The following is a 24,307-nucleotide window of genomic DNA, read 5'->3' as shown; positions in this document are numbered from 1 at the left end:
TTCTGTTTCATTCATCAAATGATACAAACTCCTCCTCACAAAGATGCAGCATTCTGCACATAAAATGTGTGGGTTATCCCAGTACTTCCCTCATCCCCACCAACCAGGTGAGTTTTTCATACTTTGAGACAACGAAGCTCCATACACAGACACAGAACCATAGAGTCATTAAGGTTGGAAAAGACCCCTCAGATCCCCAGGTCCAACCCCAGCCCACCCCACCATGCCCACGTCCCTCAGTGCCACATCCCCACATCCTCTGAACACCTCCAGGGACGGCGACTGCCCCACCTCCCAGTGCAGCTGTGCAGTGCCTCACTGCTCTTTCTGAGATTCAATTCTTCCTAACATCCAACATGACCCTCCTCTGATGCAATTTGAAGCCATCACCTCTCATCATATTGCAATTATCTGGGACCAACCCCCAATTTGCCACAACCTCCTCTCCCATATAGAGAGTTTGAACTCCTGCCCTCCTGTGAGCTGGCATTGCCTCAGTGAGCACTGGGTGCCAGCAATGGGCACAAAGGGAACAGAGAGGACATTTCCTTACACACCCTTGTCCTCTGCCTGGTGACTCCTGGGGAGCATTCCTTCCTCTCCTGCAAAGTGCTGCAGTGCTCAGACCTTGCAGTGACACGAACATACATAGGTACAAACATTTAATACTTCAAAGGGAAAAGTGACCAAAAAGCACTTTTACAGCCACAACTGCAGCATGCTGGAGGCAGGCAGAGCCTGCAGCAGCTTTAGAGACACTGCCCTGCTGCAAAGAGAACTACCACAACCAAATCGCCACCTTTGTCTTTCAAAAACAAAGCAAACATCTGGCTCAGCATCTCATCAACATCTCATCTCAGAGATTCTCTGGTGCTACTGGAAGAGCGAGTTCAAAGGCAAAAAAACCCTTCTCCACGTTCCTTAGCAGTACAGCTGGCACTCATCACGGGGGCTGGATGATGCTATGAGGGCACAGAGGAGTGCCTGCAGAACATGGCACCCCTGGGTGAAAGGGGCTCAGAGGCCTGCACTTGCTGTGACACCTTCCCCCAGCGCAAACACAGTTCTGCCTCTTCCCCTCTGTGAGAGGAATGCACATTCCCCAGGAGAGATGAGGAGAGCATGTCTGGCAGTATGGATAACCCACAGCCAACGCACATGGGAGCTGGGCCAGGCCCTAACCCAGCAGCTCCCCTCCAGCCAACTGTCCTCTTTAGAACAACCTTTTACAACTCACCCCGGTTTTTGTCTAAACACCCCATGACCAACAAGTCCTTACCTGAGATGTGGATGTTCCAGGAACGCCAACCTGTGGGCAGCTCTGAGCACGAACCCAGGCCAAAGCTGTTTGTAAAACACACGACCACGCGGGCAGGTAAATGACTCACTGTATAAATGGCACAGAGAACTCGGGACAGATCTGAAGGTTTCATCTTTGTTCAAAGAACTGCAGAAGAAAGGCAAAATAAAAGGACGTGTTGATTCAGAAGTCCTCCACCTTTCCAATTCTGGAATGCAGAACTGCCCAGCAAGGCACTGGCCCAGTTTTGGCATGCCAGGAGGGCTGCAGCCTGCCTGCAGGCATCACCTTGCTGGACACATCTGCCAAACCCAATGGAAAAGAACTGGAAAGTGAGGGATGCTTCCGCGCCTACGTTTGTCCATGCAGAGGTTGTAAAGGCTCAGCTATGGGAAGAGTTGCAGTGCACCTCTCTGGAAGAAAGGCAACTCCACAGCAAACAAGTTCTCTCGCTCATTTTGTTGAGCAAGGACTCAAGGAACAGATCTTAGATGTATTCCAGCGCTGCAATTCAACCTGACTGGACAGTGTCCAAGGCACAGCCTGGATTGCAACAGGCTGATAGCAGCCCATGGCAGCTGCAATTACCTCTGCTGGATGGATGGATCTCACTCACTTCTGTGCTCCTCTCCCATTCAATTTCATTGTCACTTCCAACTACTGTTCTTTCTTTTGTAGAAGCTGCAACCAAAATCAGAATACAGCTATTCACTTTTCAGTTATCTTGCAGTAATTCAAGCAGCACACGAGATAAAGAAGCCAGATATTATACAAACAGCAAAGAGCAGAAGATGAACCAGGAAATAATAATAAATTCCAGTAAGGGAAAAATAACTGGGGAAAATGCGGGTGGCCCAGAGGAAGAGGAATTCTATTTCTTGCTTCTTGAAGAACATGACTAGAGGGAAAGGATGGAAAAATTGTCTAAATTGTTCATCAAAGTTCCCAATGAGAATGCAAGATGAGCCAAAACCTTTACTATGTAAATTCACAGGAAGAAGAAAAGGAATGTTTTTCCACTTTGCTTTATTTCAACGCTTTTACATGTATCAAATACTTTACATTAAATTTAGCAAATGCTTCGCTTTTAAAAACAACGTGAAGTCTTTGCAGGTGGGTGCACAAACACGTATCTCTCCCACAGCCTTCTAGCCCTTGGAAGCTGACCAACATGTGGTGGGGGCACATTTCCTTTCTGATCTGATGCAGGGCATTCCTGCACATGTTCTTTCCAGCATCCAGCCTGCTCACTCAGCTCCTCAAGCTCCAACAGCAATTGCTTTGCAGGTACCTCCCTCTGCTGCAGTTTGAAACCATGCAAGGAAAGCAGTGCTCCAACTGAGTGCACTTGAGGAAATGTCATTCCTGGTGTCCAAAGTGTCTCACTATCTTCTCACTCTCTTTTTTCAGTTCCTCTATGTGAGCATCCAGGCATTCCAGGATGTGCTGGGATCTCAGTTCTTCCTCTTCCAGGTATCGGGCAGCTACTGAGCCAACTGAAGACGTAGGCAGGGGGCACTGATGAGAGAAAGGGACAGTGGGTATTTTGTTATTTCAGCTTTCAATCAGAAACACTGCCAAACAGCAACTTACCTAACTAAATACCCCTCTAACTAAACAGTCCCCTCTAAGGGGCTGCATCATTTCTGCGTAATCACTTAGGATTCAGACTGGTATCATTGCTAACTCTTCCATCTCAGTTGCTCCCCACACTGAAGCACTGGGAGCTGGAGCAGAACAGAAACTGCCTTTCCATCTGTTGCTCTTCATGGGGGGAAACCATGACCCCAGGAGCATTGTTAGGAATTGGCTGCTTACCTTTAGAAACTGGACTTTCACTTCAGTCACCAGCCTCTCTACTGAAGATAACGAGAGGGTTTATGCTGTCACAGTACAATTCTAGAGGAAGGCACAAAACTCTCTGCCCCCTCCCCGTCCATCCCTGGAGGTGTCCAAGGCCAGGTTGGATGGGGCCCTGGGCAGCCCGGTCTGGTATTAAATGTGGAAGTTAGCGGACCTGCCTGTGGCAGGGGGGTTGGAGATTCATGATGCTTGAGGTCCCTTCCAACCCTGGCCGTTCTGTGATTCTGTGGCACTACAAACCCAGAAGGACCCGCTCACCTTGCCAGCACCAGCTCTGACTCACTAAAGTCTGCATTTTGCTCCTTGTCTTCATAAAAATCACCATATGCAGCATCACCTCACAACAGGGGTTCCCGAGAAGAGAAGGAACTGCCAGACTGGGCGAGCACCAGGAGTCTCTCTGCTTCCTTTTGTTCTGCATTAATGACTTTCTACTGCAGTCCCAAAGGGAAGTACAGCCAAACTCCCATGGCAGCTCACCAAACTCCACTTCCATTCAGCTAGCAATGAACTATTCTAGATTCTTTCTTTCACAGTTAATTATTGTTCCTGCTACTCATATCACTTACCCACAAGTTCTGAACTTACACAAAAATAACACTGAAAGCTAAGCTTAAGTAAAGGGCTGAAGAGAAGCTTCCTGCATCGGGGCTGCTTCCCATTACAGAAAACTTGCCTTGGTGTCCCGGCAAGACAATGTAACTGGTTATTCCCCAGTCCTAGAGTCCCACGGTTTTCTGGCCTTCTATCAACAAGCAGGAACAAAGAGAAACAGAAAAAAGGCTGCAAATAGCAAGCCAACCTCCCCTGCCCCACAAAGCCTCCTCTCTTGAAGTTAAAGGAGCTGATTTAAAGACACAGGTGCCTGACCACGAGCAGGGAGTCCCAGTTATCACCAGCAGAAACATCTGTGTTTCCTCAGAAACTTTCTTTCTCCCTCTCAGACCATACTGAGCAAAACGCAACACATTCCCTTCCACTAAATATCAACCCCTAGGGCTCTTCAAGGTCTGAAGTGGAGCTGTTTGCACTTCAATCCTTATTCTGCAATCTGAAGAGCTTCCATTCAGAATTCACAATTCTCTCAGCTCCTAACATTTATTTTCTGGGCATACCCACAAGCAATTTCAGCCTTGAAACAATTAAGACCTATTTTTGGTCTCAACAAGACCTACAGACTCAACAAGCCTCCTCTTACCCATGCATGAGCCTCACAGACTCTACTCTGGGTTCCCCATAAATTAAAAAGCTTACAGTACACAACCAGGGGGGAAGAAATCTCTACAGCTCGTGACCACACATCTGGAGCAAGGACCAGTACTCAGGCTTCAGCCCCTCCCATACTACAGCCCTGCTTTGACAAATTCCAGCATACAATCAGTCCTGGTGTCCCACTGCTACCTCCCCCCAACTCTTCTCTGTTCCAGTCAGTCTGCAGGCTGGCAATCACAGATATATGGTCTTAAATACCTCAGGCAAGAAGTGATCGAGCCCAGGTTTCCTGTATGGTGGGCAAATGCTTCAGAAGCTGAGCTGCATTAAGAGGATGGAGAAGGTGCAAATACTGCTTCCTATTAGAAACATCACTGACTGGGAAAATCACAACCTCTGCTTGTGCAGTGAAGCACTTCTTCCAGGTTCTCTTATCAGCTAAAATAAATGGTGCAAAATGCAACGTGCTGACTATTGCAGTCCCATTCAGAGGGGTCAAAATTACTGTAATGTGGTCCCAAACCAAAAGCTCAAGCAGAATTCTGAAGCAACAAAGCAGGCTGGGATGCACACTGATGTACAGCACTAGTCCAGGGAGAATCATGAGCTTCTGGAACTTGCTCAGTAATTGTAACAAACAAAACCTCTCCCTACAGAGTTCTGACCAATAATTACATGGCTACCCTTGTCCAAGTCATACCTATCCAGCAGTGTTTTCCCCTCCCTGTTTTAGGTTTGACATATGCTTGCAGAACCACACACCACACAGACAGATCTGTCTCCTTTTGCCATGAGAACTCAGTTGCATCGCCAGTAGTTGAATGGCAAAATGCTTCTATACAGCCGCTTACCAAAGGTACAGATTCTTGTTCGTGGTTTGACTGCTTGGATGCTCCATCTGGAAAATCTTCGCCATCATCCAGCACAAGGACCAAAGGATCTGTTCCATGCAAGGCACTTGGAGCAGGGGTGGGTGACTCCACGCAGACCCTCCTGCTGGTGGGTAGCTCAGCAGCCTCGGGTATCACAGCTCCCATTTCAGCAGGTAAAGGCTGGATCTTCCATCTCTGATGATGCTGAGTAGTCTTGTCAGGCTTGTGATGTATTTTCTCCGTTTGTTCATCCTGTTTATGCTGTGATTCCTGAGTTGTCCTACAAGGCAGGTGTGAAAACTTAACTGTTTAACAGTTTGCCTCTTAACAGCTGAATTTCAGCAAGGACTTGGACAGCAGTATCATTTAACACAGAGTTTACTGATAGGCAGTTTGGATTGTCAGAGCTCTCTCTCATTTCCATAGAACCCCCTGATGCACATCCAGTCACCAGGGAATTCCCTCACTCTCCTGCTACTGTAGATACCAAAAACTACCATATGCACTCATCCTAGAAAGGAGAAGAGCACAGCCAACTGTGCCAAACCTAATCCTTGCACTGAAAGCAGCACATACTGCTTCTCTATCTAGAACAGAGGCAGTCAAATACTAGCTGGCTTTGCAGAATGCAAATCAGCTGGGACTAAATGCTACTGCACTACTTCAAGCATAAAGGCAGATTCCAAAACAGCCCTTTTTGTTCTCCCCTATACACTACGTGCTGGAGGAAGATGCTCTTCATAAAGCACATCATTAAAATCCCACACACCTCCATTCCTTCTGTTCTCCTTTACGGTAAGGAAACAGCATCTTTGGGTTATGCAACACTCACCTGTACTGCACATCCCTGGGCTCAGGCTCTTCGCTTTGCAACTGCTGAGCAGTGCCCTCAGGCTGACTCTGGCAGACCTGGGTCGCGAGCTCCAGTTTCTCCCTGGCCTCTGATAGATCCTTCTTCAGCTGCTGGTTCTCTGATTTTAATTTGTTTAATTCAGCAACATAATCTTCGCTGAGTGCTCTCAGGGTGGCATCTTTTCCCTAACAGAGAAGGGCTGATGTCGAACGTAGGTTTTGTAAGATACCATAGACAAATCCAGAGCAAAGTCTGGCAAGTGATTCCTTAAAGCATATTCTATAATCCCATTTTTGACTGGCAAAATTTTCACAGCTTTCATAAGAGTAAATCAATTATAAATGCCTTATTGTGTCTGCACTGAGACAATATGTTCATCTGCCTGGGAAAGGAAATCTCTATCGTTGCTGGCTGATGCTTTCAAAAAGTCATGAAAACATGGACCAAGAGTTACTCAGATGTAGTTCTCGCTCATTATCCAAGGCCAGAGGCAGATATATGGCCTTGAGTACTCTTCCAGCTGTATTTCCAGGGTTCTCTCACTTTGTTGTGATGGAAACTGTCAGCCTAAGCTGGGAACACTCAGGTGACACCCCAACAAACTGCCTCAGCCTGAGCAGCAACCCAGACAGCAGAACAGCAAGCTGAACCAGGTACTTCCTAGGGATGTGGGGGAAAACATACCCCACTGGCTTAGCTGCTGCTGAGAAGTAACCACTCTCACTGTGAACAGTTTGCTCCCCATCTTCTCCTTCCTAGGCCGGGTGGGTATTGTGGCCATACTTCTATCCCTTTAACGAAAGGCACCCCAGCAGGAGGGGACACACTCTCATTCCAGAAATTACAAGGACCTGAGTGGTTACAGCTTGTAGCTCAGAAGGACACCAGAGATTCAGAATTGGATTTCTGAGGTAGATGGGTACGAAACAGAAGTGCACTAAAGTGCACAATGAGAGGTCTGGGCCAAGAGAACGACTGCTCCCAGGTTGGGGAACCACAGTGCTAGGCCCTTCCCACCCCATGTGTACCTCCAGCACACCCAGCTCCACCTTTTCCAGCATCTCCGAGAGGTGACGGTTTTCCAGCTTTAAGGTCTCCAGCTGAACTAGAATCACCTGAAGAGACACAGAGGCAAACGACAGCTCAGAAAAAGAACATCACGTGCACATTTCCCACCCTCAATTCAAGTAAAAAGCATGCTTTCAGCCATTATTCCTGCACCAGCACAGGGAACACTGTGCAAGTAACTGTGCACGCTCATTCATTTAGCTTCCAAAGATGCCACCATCCAGAACTTTTTAATGTGAGCAATCTCAAAGAACTCAGTCGGACTGCCTGTCACAGGTTTGAAAAGCAGCAAGACAGATCCACCACCAGTCAGAAGATTTCACTAGAAGGCTCTCAACATCTTTGTTTAAAGGTTGCAGACAGAAAGGAATTATGAACACAGCAGGGCAGCATTACAAGCCCACAGATTCCTCGAGGAGACAGCACACAAGCCTTTGGCTGCTTTTACCCTGTGCTCCACTGCTTTCCTCTCTGCTCTTTCAATCTCCATCCTCAGCCGCTGCTCTAGGTCTGACGTGGAGCCGCCTGCAGAGGCAATGGTGATGTCCCTCTGGTGTAACTCCTGTGTCAACCTCGAGATCTCCTTTCTCATCCCTTCCAGCTCACCTCTGTGAATTTGTTCAGCCTGAGAGAGCTGCTCTTTCAGCTGGAGGAAGATTTAAAAGATGTTTCAGCAAAACAGGGAAAGCGTTGGGCACGGTGACATAAAATCCAAGCAGCGGAAAGCAAAAAGCTCTATGCAAAAACCCCTTTGCACGTGCACGTCCTTCCTGACTGAGAGACACCTCGTCCCAATCCCTTTCCATACCATAAACAAGGCTGCACGCTGTGGAAGACTGAGCAGCCCCCCAGTCAATGAAATCACAGTCCCCTGAGCCAACCATTCCGCAACCAAAGGCCCAGCACCTCCCCTGGGGACGTGCAGTAACACTTTCATAACACAAAACGAGCAGTCTGCCATGCTGCCTTCCTAAGGCAGAGATGATATCTTTAAATAGCCTTGGCTTGACCTTTCTTATTTGAATTTGTCCAAATGCTTTTGATTCAATAGTAGCTTGTAGCAACTAAAGCTGCCCTTGGCAAAAGTCCACAAGCTAGCTATGCACAGGGTAAAAATACACCTCTTTGTTTTCCTAACTCCATTTGATGACCACTAGTCCCCGTATTATGAGAGAATAATCATTCTCTATTTATGTTCCACATGATAGGCATGGCTTTATTTTTAGTACATTCAATCTCATTTATCTCTTTTCCAGTTTGGTAAGTCCTCTTCCATTTGGCTCCCTGTATAAGAACCACACCACCCTTCTGGTCATCTTTTTCCATCTCTTATCTTGTTTTATTAAATCCTTTTGGGATACTAGACCCAAATTGCATACACCACTCTGGTAGGAACTCCAAATGTTTATTCAGTGCTGTAGCAGAATGACAATATGGTGTAATTTCTTCCCTAATATTCTACACCACCAACCAGAAATACTGAGCACCCAAACCTCCAGGACTTTGCTGAGAATTACAATTATTTCAGAAAACTGAAGCAGATGATCTCTGCAGAGATCCATGCAAATATCACATGGTGATTTGTGTCCATGCCACCTCAATGCCTCCCAAGCAGATAGAACAGAATAACCATAACAAATCTCTTTGCTCTTCACAGCTTGTAGAAGATTAATCAATTGGGTGAATGTTCCAATGCGCAGCCAAGCACACATCTCAGGCAGGATCTGCACCTCTGCACATTCAGAATAAGGGATGAAAGACTTCCACAAAACCAAGGTTTTGCTCAAGTCCCAACTCCTCAATTCACACAAACAAGAAGATAATTTGAAGCCATAGCTCAAGTAAGATGGGATGTGTTACAGCAGAACATATTTCTTCCCTGCTCCTCTTCTAGTCCAGAGCCTGTAGAAGGCTTAAGCTCAGTATTCTGGGCCTGACTTCCTTTGCACAGTTGCCCCTCCAGCATCAGTTTGAGAGCATCCAGTTTACACAAAGCAAGCTGCACACAGCCATGCACGAAAACATATGAAACCTCTCCATCTCCCCTCGGCCAGATCTGTTCCCTACCCTTCCCACATCCCTGCCTCCACATCACCCCTGGCCTTGGCTCCCATCCACGCTTTGCTAACAGAGCACTGCAGCCTCTTTGAGGCACACGATGCTCACAGGGAACTGCTGACTCCACAAGTGCCTTTCCCACTCTCCAGGAACAAAGTGATATTACCTTTTTAATCTCCGCCTTTGACTCGGTACGGTGTTCTTCCATTGACTGCAGCTCTTTGATACTCTCAGCCAGCTCTTCGCTCAGCTGTACACACCTTGCATTTGAAGACACCAGGCTGGGTGCCAAATGTAAAACTACAGGTTAGAATACCCCAAGAAGGAGAACACGGTCAGGAGAAACTTTGATCTCCCAAGCAGTCTCTCATGTCATAACTGAAACTGGACTCTAACCCAGACGTTCCCCAGCAACCCTTTGGGCTTGTGTACCAAAATCCTTTTAATAGGGACGGGGATGCTGATTTAATAGATACAGTGGTTTCTCATATGTTTCTTTGTCATAATGAGATTACCAGCTTCCCATGCAAACATCTGTCTGAAAACCACCAACTCAAAGAGGAAAACTCGCTTCTAATTCTTATTTCACGGGTTTAAATCAGGTTCTTACAAGCTGCCTGACAAAGAATCCATAACCTATTACAAATGAAGGTGCTAAGCCTAAGCAAGCCAAAACCCTGAAAACACCCACAGCATGCAGTGAAAAGCAGCCAGCCAATTAGCAAAACAGTCTCACTATTAAACTCCAGAATGAATAGCATTTGATTTCTTTCACCCTTTGATATTTTAAATAAGCCTACCAAAAAAAAAAAAAAAAAAAAAAAAATCAGAGAGACTGCTGAACCTGATGAATACAAAACATTGGGCATTACATTGTTATCCAGGTTTCACTGCAGAGCTGGGGGAAGCGAGCAGACTGCTACCTGTCCTCCAGGTGAGTCACCTCTGCCTGCAACTGCTGCTCCTTCTCCTGGGCAACATCCAGCTGCAGGAGTACATGCTCCAGCCCTGGAGAAGACAACTGCTTCTCCTGCAAGCGTTCCTCCAAGGCCCTAAGCAGAAACAGGAAACTTAAACTCAATACAAAAACATTATGCCTGATTCAATTTCCATTGAATTACCTGAAAACTCCACAAAGCCTAACACTCAGGAACACTGTGCGTAAATGATGTGCATTGTGTTTTGATGTTGGTCTCCCTAAAGCAGACAGTTTTGCTGCCGTTAGCAGCCACCCAGCAATGATGCAGCTGTTAGGGAGCACACAGCATCACTTGTTGACACAGCCACTGGAACTCTCTGCACTCTGCATACTGCCAGTGCAGAAGGTGAAAGCGAGGTGATTTTCTCACCTATGAGGTCACCTCACCCAGGCCCTAATGTTTCATCATTGATTCAGTGAGAACTTTCACAGACATTCCTGAGCTCAGTGTCAAATCCTGAAAGCACCCCAGTTGAAATGGACAAAAGGCCTGCACACAAAAGAACAGAAACCATGCCCAATATCACCATCCTGCCCCCAGCAATGTCGTGGGGTGGAAAGCTAATTGCTTCCACACACTTCACTGAGAGTCAGTGGATTTCAAGAGCAATGCAATTTACCAAATGCTGCGAGGAAGCACAGCACTTGTGAAAAGCATCAGAGCACTACCCTGGGCATCAAGCAATACAGATCCAACTGTATGAAAATGCTGCTTCTGTCCTCAGTGGGAGAACCTGATATATACATCTGGACACGAGAACAAAAGCATGGATGCTACCTGATGAGGATTTCCTTTGTGTGAAGAGTTTCAGTCACCCTGGCCAGCTCTTTCTGCAATTGCTCCTGGTGCAGCTTGGAGCTGTCAATGAAATCCTCCTGAGACTGCAAGGTGGCTCTGAGCTCCATCTTTTCATCCTGTAACACCTGCATGGGAGGAAGAAATGGCTGTTGCAGGGTTTGTTGTAGATCGATTTGTTGTTATGAGATGCTGAACAGATTTCTAAGGAACCCTTGCAAACACTACAAGGCATCTTTGAGGTGAATCAGGAACTTTACAAAGGCTCACTGCTTTACATTCAGCTTCCCAACAATTCCTCCACTGACCTCAAGCATTTTCTTGGATTGCCTCAGTTCTTCTTCAACCCTCTGCTGGTCTTCCAGAATCACGCGATTGTTTTCAGTCAGATCATCCACCCTCATGTTAAGCCTCTCCACCTCCAGCTCGTTGGCACAGATAGCATCGTTGGCTCTCTCCAGCTTGCTGGTTAAGTGCTGGATTTCTGATCGGCTCGCCAGCTCCATCGACTCCAGAATCTGCTTCCGACTGGCAAGCTGACTCTGCTAACAGCAAGTGGTTTGCATTTCATATTTGTACAACGGTATTAAAGCAAAATTATAGATATTACAGCACATCAAACCTCTGTTCAGAAATGCTGTCTGTTTCTTGGAGCAACGAGTCACACTTTCACAGGAAGCCTGACTGTCTGCCCTCCAGGGAATTAGGGAAGCAGTGCTCCAAAGAGCTCCAGGGCTACAAGGCAGGGAAAGCTTCTGAAGGTAGACAGAACAAAAAACCTGAGGGGCCCCTCTGATTCCAAAAGGGGTTCAAAGAGGGTCTCTGAAAAGAGGATCACAAATCACTCAAGCTTTCCATCCATGAGCTAAGGACAAACTGCCTGGCATTTTCTGCCCATTAACCTAAGGCTGTACAGCACAGAAGGTTTGCAAATATCACAGAATGGCCTGGGTTGAAAAGGACCACAATGCTCATCCAGTTCCAACCCCCTGCTGTGTGCAGGTCACCAACCAGCAGCCCAGGCTGCCCAGAGCCACATCCAGCCTGGCCTTGAACGCCTGCAGGGATGGGGCATCCACAGCCTCCTTGGGCAACCTGTTCCAGTGCCTCACCACCCTCTGGCTGAAAAAATTCCTCCTCATATCCAACCTAAACCTCCCCTGTCTCAGTTTAACACCATTCCCCCTTGTCCTATCACCATCCACCCTCACAAACAGCCGTTCCCTCTCTTGTTTATACATTCTCTTCAAGTATTGGAAGGCCACAATGAGGTCTCCCCAGAGACCAGGCACAAGGTGACCCAGTCACTACTTCCATACCAGGTCAGAAAGCAGTTCCTGGTGCAGGAACTGGGAGGAAAAAAGCCCCACCAAGCAGATGAAACCCTGAACTGGGTGCAACCACTAATTCTGCTTTGCTTTATGCAATAAAATACGTCCTTCTGACAGCTTGCTCCAAGGCTCACTTTGAATGTTCCATTGTTTTAATGGCAGACCAAAAAAAAAAAAAAAAATCACAGTTATAAGGAATGCCTGACTAGCAAACAATGCATGCAGTATTATTTACAAGCACAATGCTTTATTTCAAGGCATTTCTTTCCACATAGCTGACTGGGGAAATGTAATAAGCCAGCTCTCATGTAAGCTTCTAAGAATTATTCCCTTTACCTATTCCCTTTTTGTACAGTACCTTATAATTTCTAAAGGCTGAAACAAAATATTGGAGCGGTCCTTTCCTCCCCATATCTAAGAGCAGCGATTCCTGCCGGCTTCAGAATCGTCCCTTGTCTGACACACAATGCCTCACAGCTGAGCCGACTGCAGGAGCACTGCCTTTAGAAGGCTGTGGTATAATTTGGATTACAGCCTTTTCATTATTTGAATAGTCATGACAGAAAACGTAATCAAGAAGGGGCAAAAGTTCAGCACACAGCCCAACGAGACGCCGTGGCACACGACCTGAGCATTTATTTCTGCATTAAGGAGACACTTCAGCAAATCCTCCTTTCCAGGCACAGGACAGCACAGAAATCTTGGAGGGCTGTGTGTATTGCATGGAGGTGCTCAGCCCTGCATGCCACTGCCATAGGCTGCAACGACAGGTGTGAGGAAAGCCAGCTGAAAGATGGGAACTGCTCCGTGGTCACAGATCTCAGCTTGACCTCATGCCAGAAAGCAGCCAGGCATACAAAATGCACTGAAACATCCCAGAGAAGAATGGACTATTAACACACTGGGATTTTCAAAGAAATGGAGGGCTCAGGCAGTCTGCTCACAGGAACCATGCACCTAACTCACCTACACTGCTAAGGAAAAACCACCGCAAATTTCTGCTCTTCTGCTAAACGCTCAGTTCCTCTATGCTCCACGATAGCAGCCCGTGCTCCAAGGACACATCTGTTCTCAGACAATTGAGCTATCAACGACACAAAGACAGCAGAGCAGCAAGACCTTCTGCTCAGCGACTCTCTCTGCATCGTAGATCTGCTGGTGTCAGCCTCTCACAAAGCCCCTGTCAGAGCCCAGCTTCAGCTCTGCCATCACACACGTCCTCCTCGCAGGAGCTCCCACTCAAGAGCAGCTCAGGAGTCCATTAAGTGTGAAGCCCCCAGCAAGAGGTTATCAGTGCCTGCTGTGATTGTGGCAGTGTGATGGCACAGCTGTGCTCCCAGTCAGTTCACCTGGCTCTGCTGCAGCACCACTAACTCACCCAATGACCAGCTTTTCATGGACAGCAGCCCCACTGCTCCTTGTCTCTAGGAGATGAAAAAGAAAGGAAAGGAACAGGTCCGAAAAATGCTGTTAATTCTGCATTTTGTGGAAGTATCCGCCATTGGGGAAGGCTGTTTTTCAACCCCATGCTCTGAGCTGGACACAGAAGGTACATTTTTAGCTACTGGCAGGTAAACAGCTTCAAACTAAACAACCTGATGGAGCAGCTGCTTTCAAACATCGTATGCTGTGGTCTCTGGCTCTCAGGGAAAGCTCCATCCTACGGTCTTCTCTGCTAATTGGAGTGGGGGAGTGAGAGCAGCAAGAGGTTTACCTAACTTCTGTTGACAGACTCCAGATCTTTTTTCCACACAGCACTTAGACACGTAAAGCTTATTCCATTGGGACATTAAAAGTCATTTCAATGGCAACCTAAACTGGATTCAAGCCTGAGAGATTTCATTAGTCTCTTCCCCCCTCCCTGCCCTCCCACCTGCTGCACAAACAGAACAGAAACTTTCAGCACATATTAACAGTACCTGAATGAGCTCAGACTGCTCAGCCAAAGCCTTCCTCTGTGCTTCCAGTGATGCCACCTGCTGCTGGTAGAGCAAACGCTGCTTCTCCCAGTCTAGTGATTTTTGACGGAACTCCTGCAAGGACAGCAGGGATGGCTCAGAGCAGCACATCCACACAGCTGACAAGATTGCCCCCTCCCAGCTCGTAGCCATGTCTGCTCTCCTTCCCTTCCACATCCTCACACACCTTCCCTCGCAGCAGGGGAACCATTAACCAGCCATCTGATGCACCATCTCAGCAGCACAAAACCCCTCTCACACTGTGCTCGCTGTGTTTCCCTCCCTCCCAACTTAAAATATCAGCGTCAATTATGGCTGTTTACAAACGTTAAGTGCTAAAAGGCTCACAGCTCGTCACTTGGATTTGCTGTCAGAGGTTTAGCAACACAGACTGACTTCAGCTTGAAAAACATCACTGGAATCATTGGCAACCACTAACTGCAGAGCTCTAATGCTATCCTCAGCTCCAGCAATTGGATGCTACATCTTACCCATGCCTCTGTTAGCCTTGTCTAGAGGTACATGGGAGAAAAACGGAGCGTGGTGAAGCCCACCACAGCAGGGAGATTAAAGGACACGACATGGCTGAGAAGTTTCATTTTTAACTCCTCCTCCCTCCAATAAGTGAGGTGACAACCTCACCACACAGGAATTCCACTCACACAATTAATTGCTCTTCCAGCACTTTCTTCCTCTTATTCAACTGAAGAATAAGAACTGCAAAATAGTTTACCCTGTGTACTTAGAGGCCCCAGTGCAGGAAACAATCTTTATTACACAAGCAATTGAGAAGAGCTTCACCAAGAGAGTAGATGAAGAGTACCTCTGAACCAGGATTCACAGTGCACTTCCTAGTTGTCTGAATAGAGTCACCAGTGAAGCCCAAAAGTCAGTTCATACATATGAACCAATTAGCAGCTGCTTCCCCATCGCCTACCTCCAGCTTCCTGCTCAGTCGGCTCATTTCAAACTGGTCGTCCCCTTGCCTCTTGCTGGCCTCTTCTCTAGCATCTCTCAGCTGTTTCTTCTGCAGCTTCTCATAGCTTCTCCTCAGCCTAGCCAACTGCAAGAATTCAGTGAAAAGGGCAACTTTGTTCAAGGCCAGCGGGCAGCAATTAAACAGCACACTGAAGGAAGGCAAACAAAATAGCTTCACGCAAACAATTCCCCCAATCAAGGCCACACAGCTTGCAAATGAAGATTTCTATTTGTATAATGAGCCTATTATACTGATAGGATCACAAAATACGCTGAGTTGTATAAGAGGAGCAGGATGCCATGCTTAAGTCATGACATCAGCAGCTCCAATTAGACCTCTGTCTTATCACAATGAGAGCATGACTGAAATATTGATAAGGTGGAGGTCTATATGTAGCTGTTAACGTGGCAACTTCTCTCTCTACAGGTGGCTCCAAGACTCTGTAGCAGCAGCAGAACCTGAGGTCCATCTCCTGGTGCCAAACACAGGGGCAGTTCTACATTATCTGAGGTTAAAGAGAAGCTCGGGTGAGAACTGGAACTCTCCCACTCGGCAGGAGAAGGAAGATTTGAGAATTGTCATTATACATAATATGAACACTACTTCATCTGTCATCCTCTCCTTAGATACGCGACGTATTTCACAATAACTGGGAAATGCCAACAGAAAATAACACTCCTACGCCTACTGCTAGGATGCTAAACTCTTACCAGAAGCAAAAATGAGGAAAAAACTACCAACATTTAAATGACCCTCTGTGCAAACCATCGCTTGCAACTTCCACATATTTCTCCATCTGACGAGCTCCCCAACTCAACTATTTAAACAAGTTAAGTTTCCAAATGGTCACTAGGAACCTCAGAAGACATCATCCCCAATTTGGGAACCGATGGAGAACTTACATCTCAATCAAGACCTCATGACCACACAGTGGTCAGGAAAGGTTCTCCAGGGTCCTGAGTCAGCAAGGTGCTTAAGCACATTCATTGGGAATGGACAGAACGCGTTTTGCCAAATGAGTCAGGAGATTGCAAGTACTGGTTTATTCTTTCAGCAATCTCAGAGAGGTGGACACTGCACCTGTAATTTTACTGGTAATGGTGGTAAACTGAGATAGAAATAATTTCCCCAAATAGTACTAACAACAGACTAAGGAATATTGCAGCTTAATGCCAGCTACATGAATACTTCATGGGTAAAACCCAAGTGCACAGCAATTTTAACCACAAAATGCACACTAAATTCTGGCCATTGCAATTTAGGCTGATCTGGCCAAAGCACCTTAGCCTTGCTCTGCAGTCTATCCACTATTTCAGTGGGAACATCTCCTGTTAATCACTCTGAGCAGTAAGGTGTTGTAAATGAGGACAGATGCCTTCTGTCACCAAAGCTGAGGCTACCAAATTAATTTAAGTTACGGCTTACAGTGAGCATGAACCAAGCTGAACTCTCCAGGGAGAAAAGGTCAGTGTTCTGCTGGCTGCTCATGCCTCTTAACTCACTGCTTCTGACAAGTGGAGACAGGCAGAGCGAAGGCACCACCACGGAATGCTGCTGTTCCACCTGCAGGACACTGCATGTACCACCTTGAGATGAACTGAGCTTGTTGAGATGGAAGCTCTGAAATCACTTTTTTCAAATTATTCTCCGAGCATTCTTAGGTTGTTTTGTTTTTTAAGCACGTTAGGAATGATATGCTCTGAGAGAACAGAGGCCCCTTCAAGTAAAATCAGACTCAGTGGAAGCAAAATGATGATGAGGCTGCATTCCGATCTGATCTCAGTTTCTCCATAGAATCAAGGCCGGTTCCACCACCACCCATTTTAATTTAAGGAAGTGCTGAAGGAGCAAACTGCTGCTGCCTGTACCCATAGCAACTTCCATATAAGCACAGTGGTGACTACGATTGGCAAATAGAGGAAGTTTTTTGCACTAAACCTCTGCAGATGTCTAACGTATGAAAATTGCAACTTAGAACATATTCTTATTCCTGCAGATTACTTCGTCACCACGTTCCCCCAGCGTGCCAAAAATAGGGCTAGCAGAGCACAGAAACATCACTTTGTGCTCAGTGCTCTCTTCCGTAAGAACACAAACACCAAAAGAATGGGAAGCTTTAAAACCATGACACTTAAGCACGACAACGATGCCAAGCATTTCACTTACCTCATCACATATCAACTGGGAACTAAAAACCAACCTTCTCTTTTTGAAACTTACCTCCTCTTGAAACTTCTTCAGCTGCTGCTCGTATTCCCTAACCAAGTCCTGTTTGGCTGTTTCCATGTCTTCCAGCTGCTGCCGTAACTTGCCAACCTGAACCAAGATGAATAGAACACAGACAGATTTCACTGTCAGTAAATAGAGGGATTAGTCTTCATTTCATAAGTATACACAGTAGTGGAAGTGGTAAATGAATGTTAAGAGATCCCAGTTTCCCAAGCTGGGGTCAGTCCTTTTGAAACAAATTAAGCTTATGTCCACATCTCTGGTTGGCAGGGATGAGAACTGCCTCAGTTCTGGCCTTGTGTTTTCAACCAGTGCCTGCCTTCCACTTGTTGAGATGAAGCTGACACTTTTGCCTCGCGCCAAAAGGTTGCTTTTCTTTGTCATTTTCACCAAAGTATTTATTATAAACATCCATTACGATTTCAAACTACCTACCAGGAGAAGAGATGGCCATGTCATTCTCTTACCACAGTTAGATGAAGCAAAGATTCCAAATAACGCATGGGCAAAGAAAGAAACAGTGCTTTGAAACTCTTGGGAAAGACTTCCCTTCTCTTGATCCAAATCCTCTCATTCCCCTTCTTTTTTCCCCTGACCCTTTTCCCTTTTCCCATCCACGACCCAGAGCAGTCAGCTTTCTAACTGCAGGTCCAGAACACAGTGAGCCGATAAACAGGCAGCACAGTAAAATTAGAAGAAATCATTAGTGAAAATTCATATGAATAAACCAAGAGTATCAGAATATTGCAGCAGTGTTTTTAGGCATAATGCACAATTTTGAAATCAGTGCTCACTTCTGGTGGTAAAACATACCACAGGAGGCTCTTGCCTTACTTAGCACAGCTCTTTGCTGATCTTAACTCTTCACTTTGGCTTGACATTTAAGCAAACACAAAGAGGAGGACATGTTTTACACAGGGGGTGAGGCACTGGAACAGGTTGCCCAAGGAGGCTGTGGATGCCCCATCCCTGCAGGCATTCAAGGCCAGGCTGGATGTGGCTCTGGGCAGCCTGGGCTGCTGGTTGGTGACCTGCAGATAGCAGGGGGTTGGAACGAGATGAGCATTGTGCTCCTTTTCAACCCAGGCCATTCTATAATGCTATGATTCTATGAAACAGCAAAAAAAACCTAACTCAAAACTGATGAAAAATTCAGCAAACTCTGAAGTTCACGTTCAGCCTTTATGTACCTCTTTATGCTTTTCCTCCAGCGCAGCCCTGGCAGAGGAAAGTTCCTGCTCTCGAACACCCAAGCAAGCTTCCAGCGCCTGGGTCTGTCCCTCCCATTCCGCCTTTTTGTGAGCCACCATGATGTCAATCTGCTTCATCAGCTCCTGCAGCTCAGCTTCACAGGATGTCAGGAACCCACTGCTGGAAGGGAGCGAGCTTCAGGTGACAAAGAGGAGCACAGAGGTTCCATCCCCACACCAGTGACGCCAGTGATTGGTGTGCAACATCACCGGGCAGAGACCTAAGCTTGGCAATGACCAACAGGGCGTGCTTTGGAAACCCCAGTCAGAACAAATGGCCCCCACGCTTTTACACGTAGTGTATTTTGTCTTCTAATGTCACAGCAAGCCCCCATGACCACTGGTTCCTTGGTCCTGCTGCTACGCATTACCTAAGTAAACCACAACACGTTCTGCCCATATTCTGCATTTCCCCTAATTGCTCTCCAGGCACGGGCATTTTATACCCACTTTCAGTCATCAGAGAAACCTCCCAGCTCCCGAAAACAAAAGTGTATCACAGATGCAGACAAACCCCTAAGTGGAGGGGGTTGGATGACAACATGATAATGAAGAATAAAACATCCTCGATCCATTGGGGAGAGCACGCTCCCTGGCGATGCTGCAGCTTCTAATTTGGTGCAGTAATTATTGAAGCCAATTCAACCAACTCCTGTAAAACTTCGCAAGTGCTAAGCTAGGGACAATATTAAGGCTTGCAAGATACAGCCCTGGAGGGCTGTGAACTCCATGATGATCTTCACCCCTTTAATTTGACTGTCAAATGGAAGGCTCTGGAAAGGAATGGAAATCAATAGGTTAAGGGATTGAAATTTCTCTGCTCCCCCAGAGCATACGCAGACTTCACAAGCTGACAGCTTTTCTATAGGGAAAGAAGTAGCTCTTACAGCAGCCAAAATCAGTTAAATTGGAAGTTCACCCTGGCCTGCGAGTTAACCAAAAATTAGCAGCTATTATGCACAGCAAGAACATTTCCTTCTCAGCATCTGCTGATACACAGCTATGTCTAGACTGCATTTATGCAGCCAGTTAGCTGTAGAAGATACAGCACTGAGTCACGTTCTCAAAGATAACGATGAAAACGGTGTCAGTGTCTTTGGTTTTGTGTATAAATAAAGCATTGTTATTTCATTACTGGCACTGCAGCGTCTCTCTGGGATCTCCAAGTCCAGAGGCCTTCACCTAAGTGTTCCTCGGGGACGAATGGGTGTCTGCAGCTCCAGCACAAGCTGGAAGCAACCAGGTGCTCTCAATACAAACATATGTCTCACTAACCTCACTGGGCTCTTAAGAATAGTATTTATTCACACTTCTACTTCAGGTCATTCCTGATGCTACAAGGCAAGAGGGGGAAAATAAACGGGTAATGTTTTCAGAGGGGCGAAACACAGAGATGCTAACACTACAGACTGCAAGGCAGTGAGGGATCGCCGCAAAGCGCTGAAGCAGCCACGTTGCTGTGGCCACAGCCTGCCGCATCCGTCTGCCTGCAGGAGGTACCAGATAAACACCAAGGGCCTCACTGACTCCACGGAAGCTTGGCAGAAGGGTGGCTCAGGTAGAGCGTAAGAGGGAAGCCCTACAGGGAAAGCGTTGTAAAGGATGGCACGCACTCGTGCATACATACCTCCCCTGGCCATTCCTCTGCATTCCCGCCAGCAGAGCCTCCATCACCCGGCGCCTGTGGGTCCAGCAGCGGGAAAAGCACGCAAAGCAGCGGTCACTACCGCATCCACGGGCAGCGGGAGGGGAAAGGTGGGGAAAATACACAACGCCACGAGAAGCGGGCAGAGGCACGAAGTGAAGGGGCAGACAAATGCTTGGTTGCTACAGAACAAGAAGGCTCTGCGCAGCGGGCGGACCGCGCCAGGGGCGCCGGGGGCACCGGGGGCACCGGGGGCACCGAGCACACCGGGCACACCGGGCACACAGCGCCCGCCAGCAGAGAGCTGCCGGCCAGGGCGGGGAGGGCGCGGCGGCGGCCGATGATGACGGTGGCGGCTGGCGCCGGAACACCGCGGCGGGATGGGGCGGAGCGCTGCCGGCCGCTCCGAGAGCGTTGGGCCGCCCGAAGCGACGCGCGTCCCCGCGGGCCGGGGGGTTGGGGGGGTACGGAGCTGCCCCGGAGGGAGAGGATGGACAGCGAGGTGCAGAGGGACGGCCGTATCCTGGACCTGATCGATGACGCGTGGCGGGAGGACAAACTGCCGTACGAGGACGTGGCCATCCCGCTGGTAGGTGCATGGCGGTACGAGTCCTCCCAGCACGTACACGGCTGGGCTGTCCCAAAGCTGCTGGGGTCATAGAATCACAGAATGGGCTGGGTTGAAAAGGACCACAGTGCTCATCCAGTTCCAACCCCCTACTGTGTGCAGGTCACCAACCAGCAGCCCAGGCTGCCCAGAGCCACATCCAGCCTGGCCTTGAATGCCTGCAGGGATGGGGCATCCACAGCCTCCTTGGGCAACCTGTTCCAGGGCCTCTGGGTGAAAAACTTTCTCCTCATATCCAACCTAAACCTACCTGTCTCAGTTTAACACCATTCCCCCTTGTTCTATCACCATCCACCCTCACAAACAGCCGTTCCCCCTCCTGTTCATACGCTCCCTTCAAGCACTGGAAAGCCACAATGAGGTCTCCTCGCAGCCTTCTCTTCTCCAAGCTAAACAAGCCCAGTTCCCTCAGCCTTTCCTCACAGGAGAGGAGCTCCAGCCCTCTGATCATCTCAGTGCCCTCCTCTGCACCCGCTCCAAGAGCTCCACGTCCTTCCTGAGCCAGCAGTGTGCTCTTGCAGCTTGGAAAGCAAATGGGATCCTGGGCTCCATCAGAAGAGGGCTGGCCAGCAGGGACAGGGAGGTGATTGTCCCCCTCTGCTCTTGTGAGGTCCCATCTGCAGTACTGTGTCCATAATGGAGCCCACAGTACAAGAAAGACAGGGAGCTGTTGGAGAGGATCCAGAGGAGAGCCACAAAGATGATCAGAGGACTGCAGCACCTCCCCTGTGAAGACAGGCTGAGGGAGCTGGGCTTGTTCTGCCTGGAGAAGAGAAGGCTGCGGGGTGACCTCATTGCAGCCCTTCAGTACCTAAAGGGAGCCTACAAACAACAGGGGAATCAATTCTTTGAAAGAGTAGGTAACAGCAGGACAAGGGGAAATGGTTTTAAGTTGAGGGAGGGAAGATTTAGGCTGGATATTAGGGCAAAGTTCTTTACAGGGAGAGTGGTGAGGTGCTGGAACAGCTGCCCAGAGAGGCTGTGGACACTTGTCCATCCCTGGAGGTGTTCAAGGCCAGGTTGGATGGGGCCCTGGGCAGCCTGGTCTGGTAATTAAATGGGGAGGTTGGTGGCCTTGCGTGTGGCAGGGGGGTTGGAGATTCATGATCCTTGAGGTCCCTTCCAGCCCTGGCCATTCTGTGATTCCTGTGCTGTGGGCCCCAGGCCTGGACGCAGCACTGCAGATGGGCCTCACAAGAGCTGAGCAGAGGGGGACAAACACCTCCCTCTCCCTGCTGGCCACCCCTTTTTAATGCAGCCCGGGATATAGTTGGCATATTTGTCTTCCTAATCAGTTTTCCAAATGCATCTTTGCAGTTGCGCCTTCAAGGACAGTAGTAAACACGCTGCTCTCTGCATGTAGGATTCCCTGCCTGTGAACCCTTAGCCATGAGGAGACATGGCAGCCATAGAATCATTGAATTTCTCAGCTTGGAAAAGACCTTAGAGATCATCAATTCCAACCACAACCAAACCATCCTACCGTTGCACAGCTGTTACCACTGCTAGGCCCCACCTCAGCCATTTGGGAGCACTCCGTGGATAGAGATGTATGTGAGGATCCTCCCCTTCTCTGTTAGCACAGGTGTAAGTTGGCTAGCACCAACAAAGTAGTCATGCCAGAATCATGGCATCTGATAAGCTGATGGTTTCTGCCAGCAAAGAGACATTTCCAAATTGCCAGTGACATCACTTGGGCTTTAGTCCTTACATCACAGTGTGTCATCACTCCTGGAAGAAGTGCAGCTTGGGACCTTCTCAGCAGGGGAGGTGAGGAGCAGCTATTCTCCTCCAAAATCGATAATATACAGCAATTCCTGTCAAGAGGGAAAGGTTTTGCAGAACTGTAGTTCTCAGATAGGAGTACCCAACCCCTCCTTTGCTTAGGATAATGTGTTTTTGAGGCAGGCTACGTTTCACAAACCATTTCTTTGCTGATATTGCCATCACCCTGTGTCTGAGTTGAGAAACATTATGGCAGCCTCAAAGCAGGAAGCCTCATCAATTGACAATAAAAATAAAGGTGTAGTTGTATCCACAACTAGATGTAGATCCCTGAGGATGGGACTGGCTCTGATCATATGGAAAAGCCAGCACAAATTCACAGGAGATTTGATCAGAAGCTCTGTGAAGAAACTATCAGAATGACTGTAACGTGTGGGCCTGTCCTGATCAGTGCTCACTGCAGAGATCTCCATCAGCTCGCGCGGCCCAAAGCTGTATGCTTTTTTCTAAAGGGATTTTATGTAGCTCATACTGAGATTTCCGGAGATCCAGACTCAGAATTCTTGCCCCGTGTCTTCTGGAATAGCACACGTTGTGACTGCACCGATACAGCAACACAGGGAGCAAATAACGTAAGGGAGCAAAATGAAATCACATTTAAACTCTCCTTCCTCCTCCCTGCATGCTGAGCAGCCTGGTGTTGCACTTGGTGGGGGTTTCTGACATCTCCTGTTGTTACAGCACACCACACCAGAGTTCCACATGTAGGAAGAGGAAGAATTTCTCGCCTTGCCATAAGAAAGTGATATGTTATAAAGCCAGCTGTCTCAATACAGCTACAGTAAATGCAATATCTGTATTCAGGGCAGCGACAAAGAAACACAATCCAAACAAGCAGTGGAATAATTGCACCATGCTATTATTTACTTATTTTGCATTTTCTATATATTCTCCTTCACTGCGTGTGTAGTCTGAGTACATAGCAAGGCCCCAGGGCCCTGGAAAGCCAATTTACCTTTCAGATGAAGCATCATAATCATATGAAAAGAACATTGTTCCTCACCGGGCTTAGTAATATTTTAACTGAATCAGTATGTATGATATGTATTGTTCAGATGCCCCCTCTGGTCTCATTTGTGGATTTTTGTATTTATTCATATGAAGTCTTCATCACCTGCTCCTTTTAGGAAGCGTGTTATGCACAGAATGCATTGTACCTTTTTTTGTTGTTCTCAGAATGAGCTCCCTGAACCAGAGCAAGACAATGGAGGTACAACGGAGTCTGTGAAAGAGCAAGAAATGAAGTGGACAGATTTGTCTCTGCAGTATCTCCATGAAAACGTCCCTCCCACGGGAAACTAATGAATCCAGGGGACTTCATGTATAATTATATCTTCTGTTAACTTATTCTTTAGTTGGTGCCAATTCTGTTCTTAAATGTTTTCTACACGTGATAAAAATGTACTTTTCACTGTCTGGAGTTCTTGCATTTCAAAACTTGAGATGGGAGGTTTGTGTCCCAAGAAGTAGAACTGTGTTTTCTGTTAGAGTTTGCTATACA

General features: G+C 47.5%; 2 protein-coding genes across 6 annotated transcripts; one reads left to right on the top strand and one right to left on the bottom strand.

Moving 5' to 3' along the window:
• Nucleotides 1–2,309: 2,309 nt before the first annotated feature.
• CEP63 (centrosomal protein 63) lies at nt 2,310–20,745 on the bottom strand. 5 transcript variants are annotated; one of them, XM_085233163.1, is made up of 14 exons: nt 20,376–20,745; nt 18,689–18,869; nt 17,490–17,585; nt 15,228–15,353; nt 14,252–14,365; nt 11,310–11,546; nt 10,984–11,129; nt 10,150–10,278; nt 9,393–9,507; nt 7,617–7,814; nt 7,129–7,215; nt 6,080–6,285; nt 5,227–5,527; nt 2,310–2,818 (listed from the first exon to the last, which is right to left on the bottom strand). In XM_085233163.1, the coding sequence occupies exons 1-14, from the start codon at nt 20,417–20,419 to the stop codon at nt 2,660–2,662; spliced, it is 2,139 nt and encodes a 712-aa protein (XP_085089289.1). In that variant the 5' UTR covers nt 20,420–20,745; the 3' UTR covers nt 2,310–2,659. The 5 variants fall into 5 exon arrangements, with proteins under 5 accessions (XP_085089289.1, XP_085089293.1, XP_085089291.1 ...); XM_085233167.1 differs by having other exon boundaries at nt 7,150–7,215; XM_085233165.1 differs by having other exon boundaries at nt 18,689–18,866.
• A 2-nt stretch (nt 20,746–20,747) lies between these two features.
• ANAPC13 (anaphase promoting complex subunit 13) lies at nt 20,748–24,222 on the top strand. Its single transcript, XM_010716557.3, has 2 exons — nt 20,748–20,982; nt 23,983–24,222. Exons 1-2 carry the CDS (start codon nt 20,884–20,886, stop codon nt 24,106–24,108), a joined length of 225 nt encoding a protein of 74 aa, XP_010714859.1. The 5' UTR covers nt 20,748–20,883; the 3' UTR covers nt 24,109–24,222.
• Nucleotides 24,223–24,307: the final 85 nt, after the last annotated feature.

This window comes from Meleagris gallopavo, chromosome 11 (assembly GCF_905368555.1).
Source record: "Meleagris gallopavo chromosome 11, MGAL_WU_HG_1.1, whole genome shotgun sequence".
Taxonomy (NCBI): Eukaryota; Metazoa; Chordata; class Aves; order Galliformes; family Phasianidae; genus Meleagris; species Meleagris gallopavo.
This window is presented reverse-complemented; position numbering and strand designations above follow the sequence as displayed.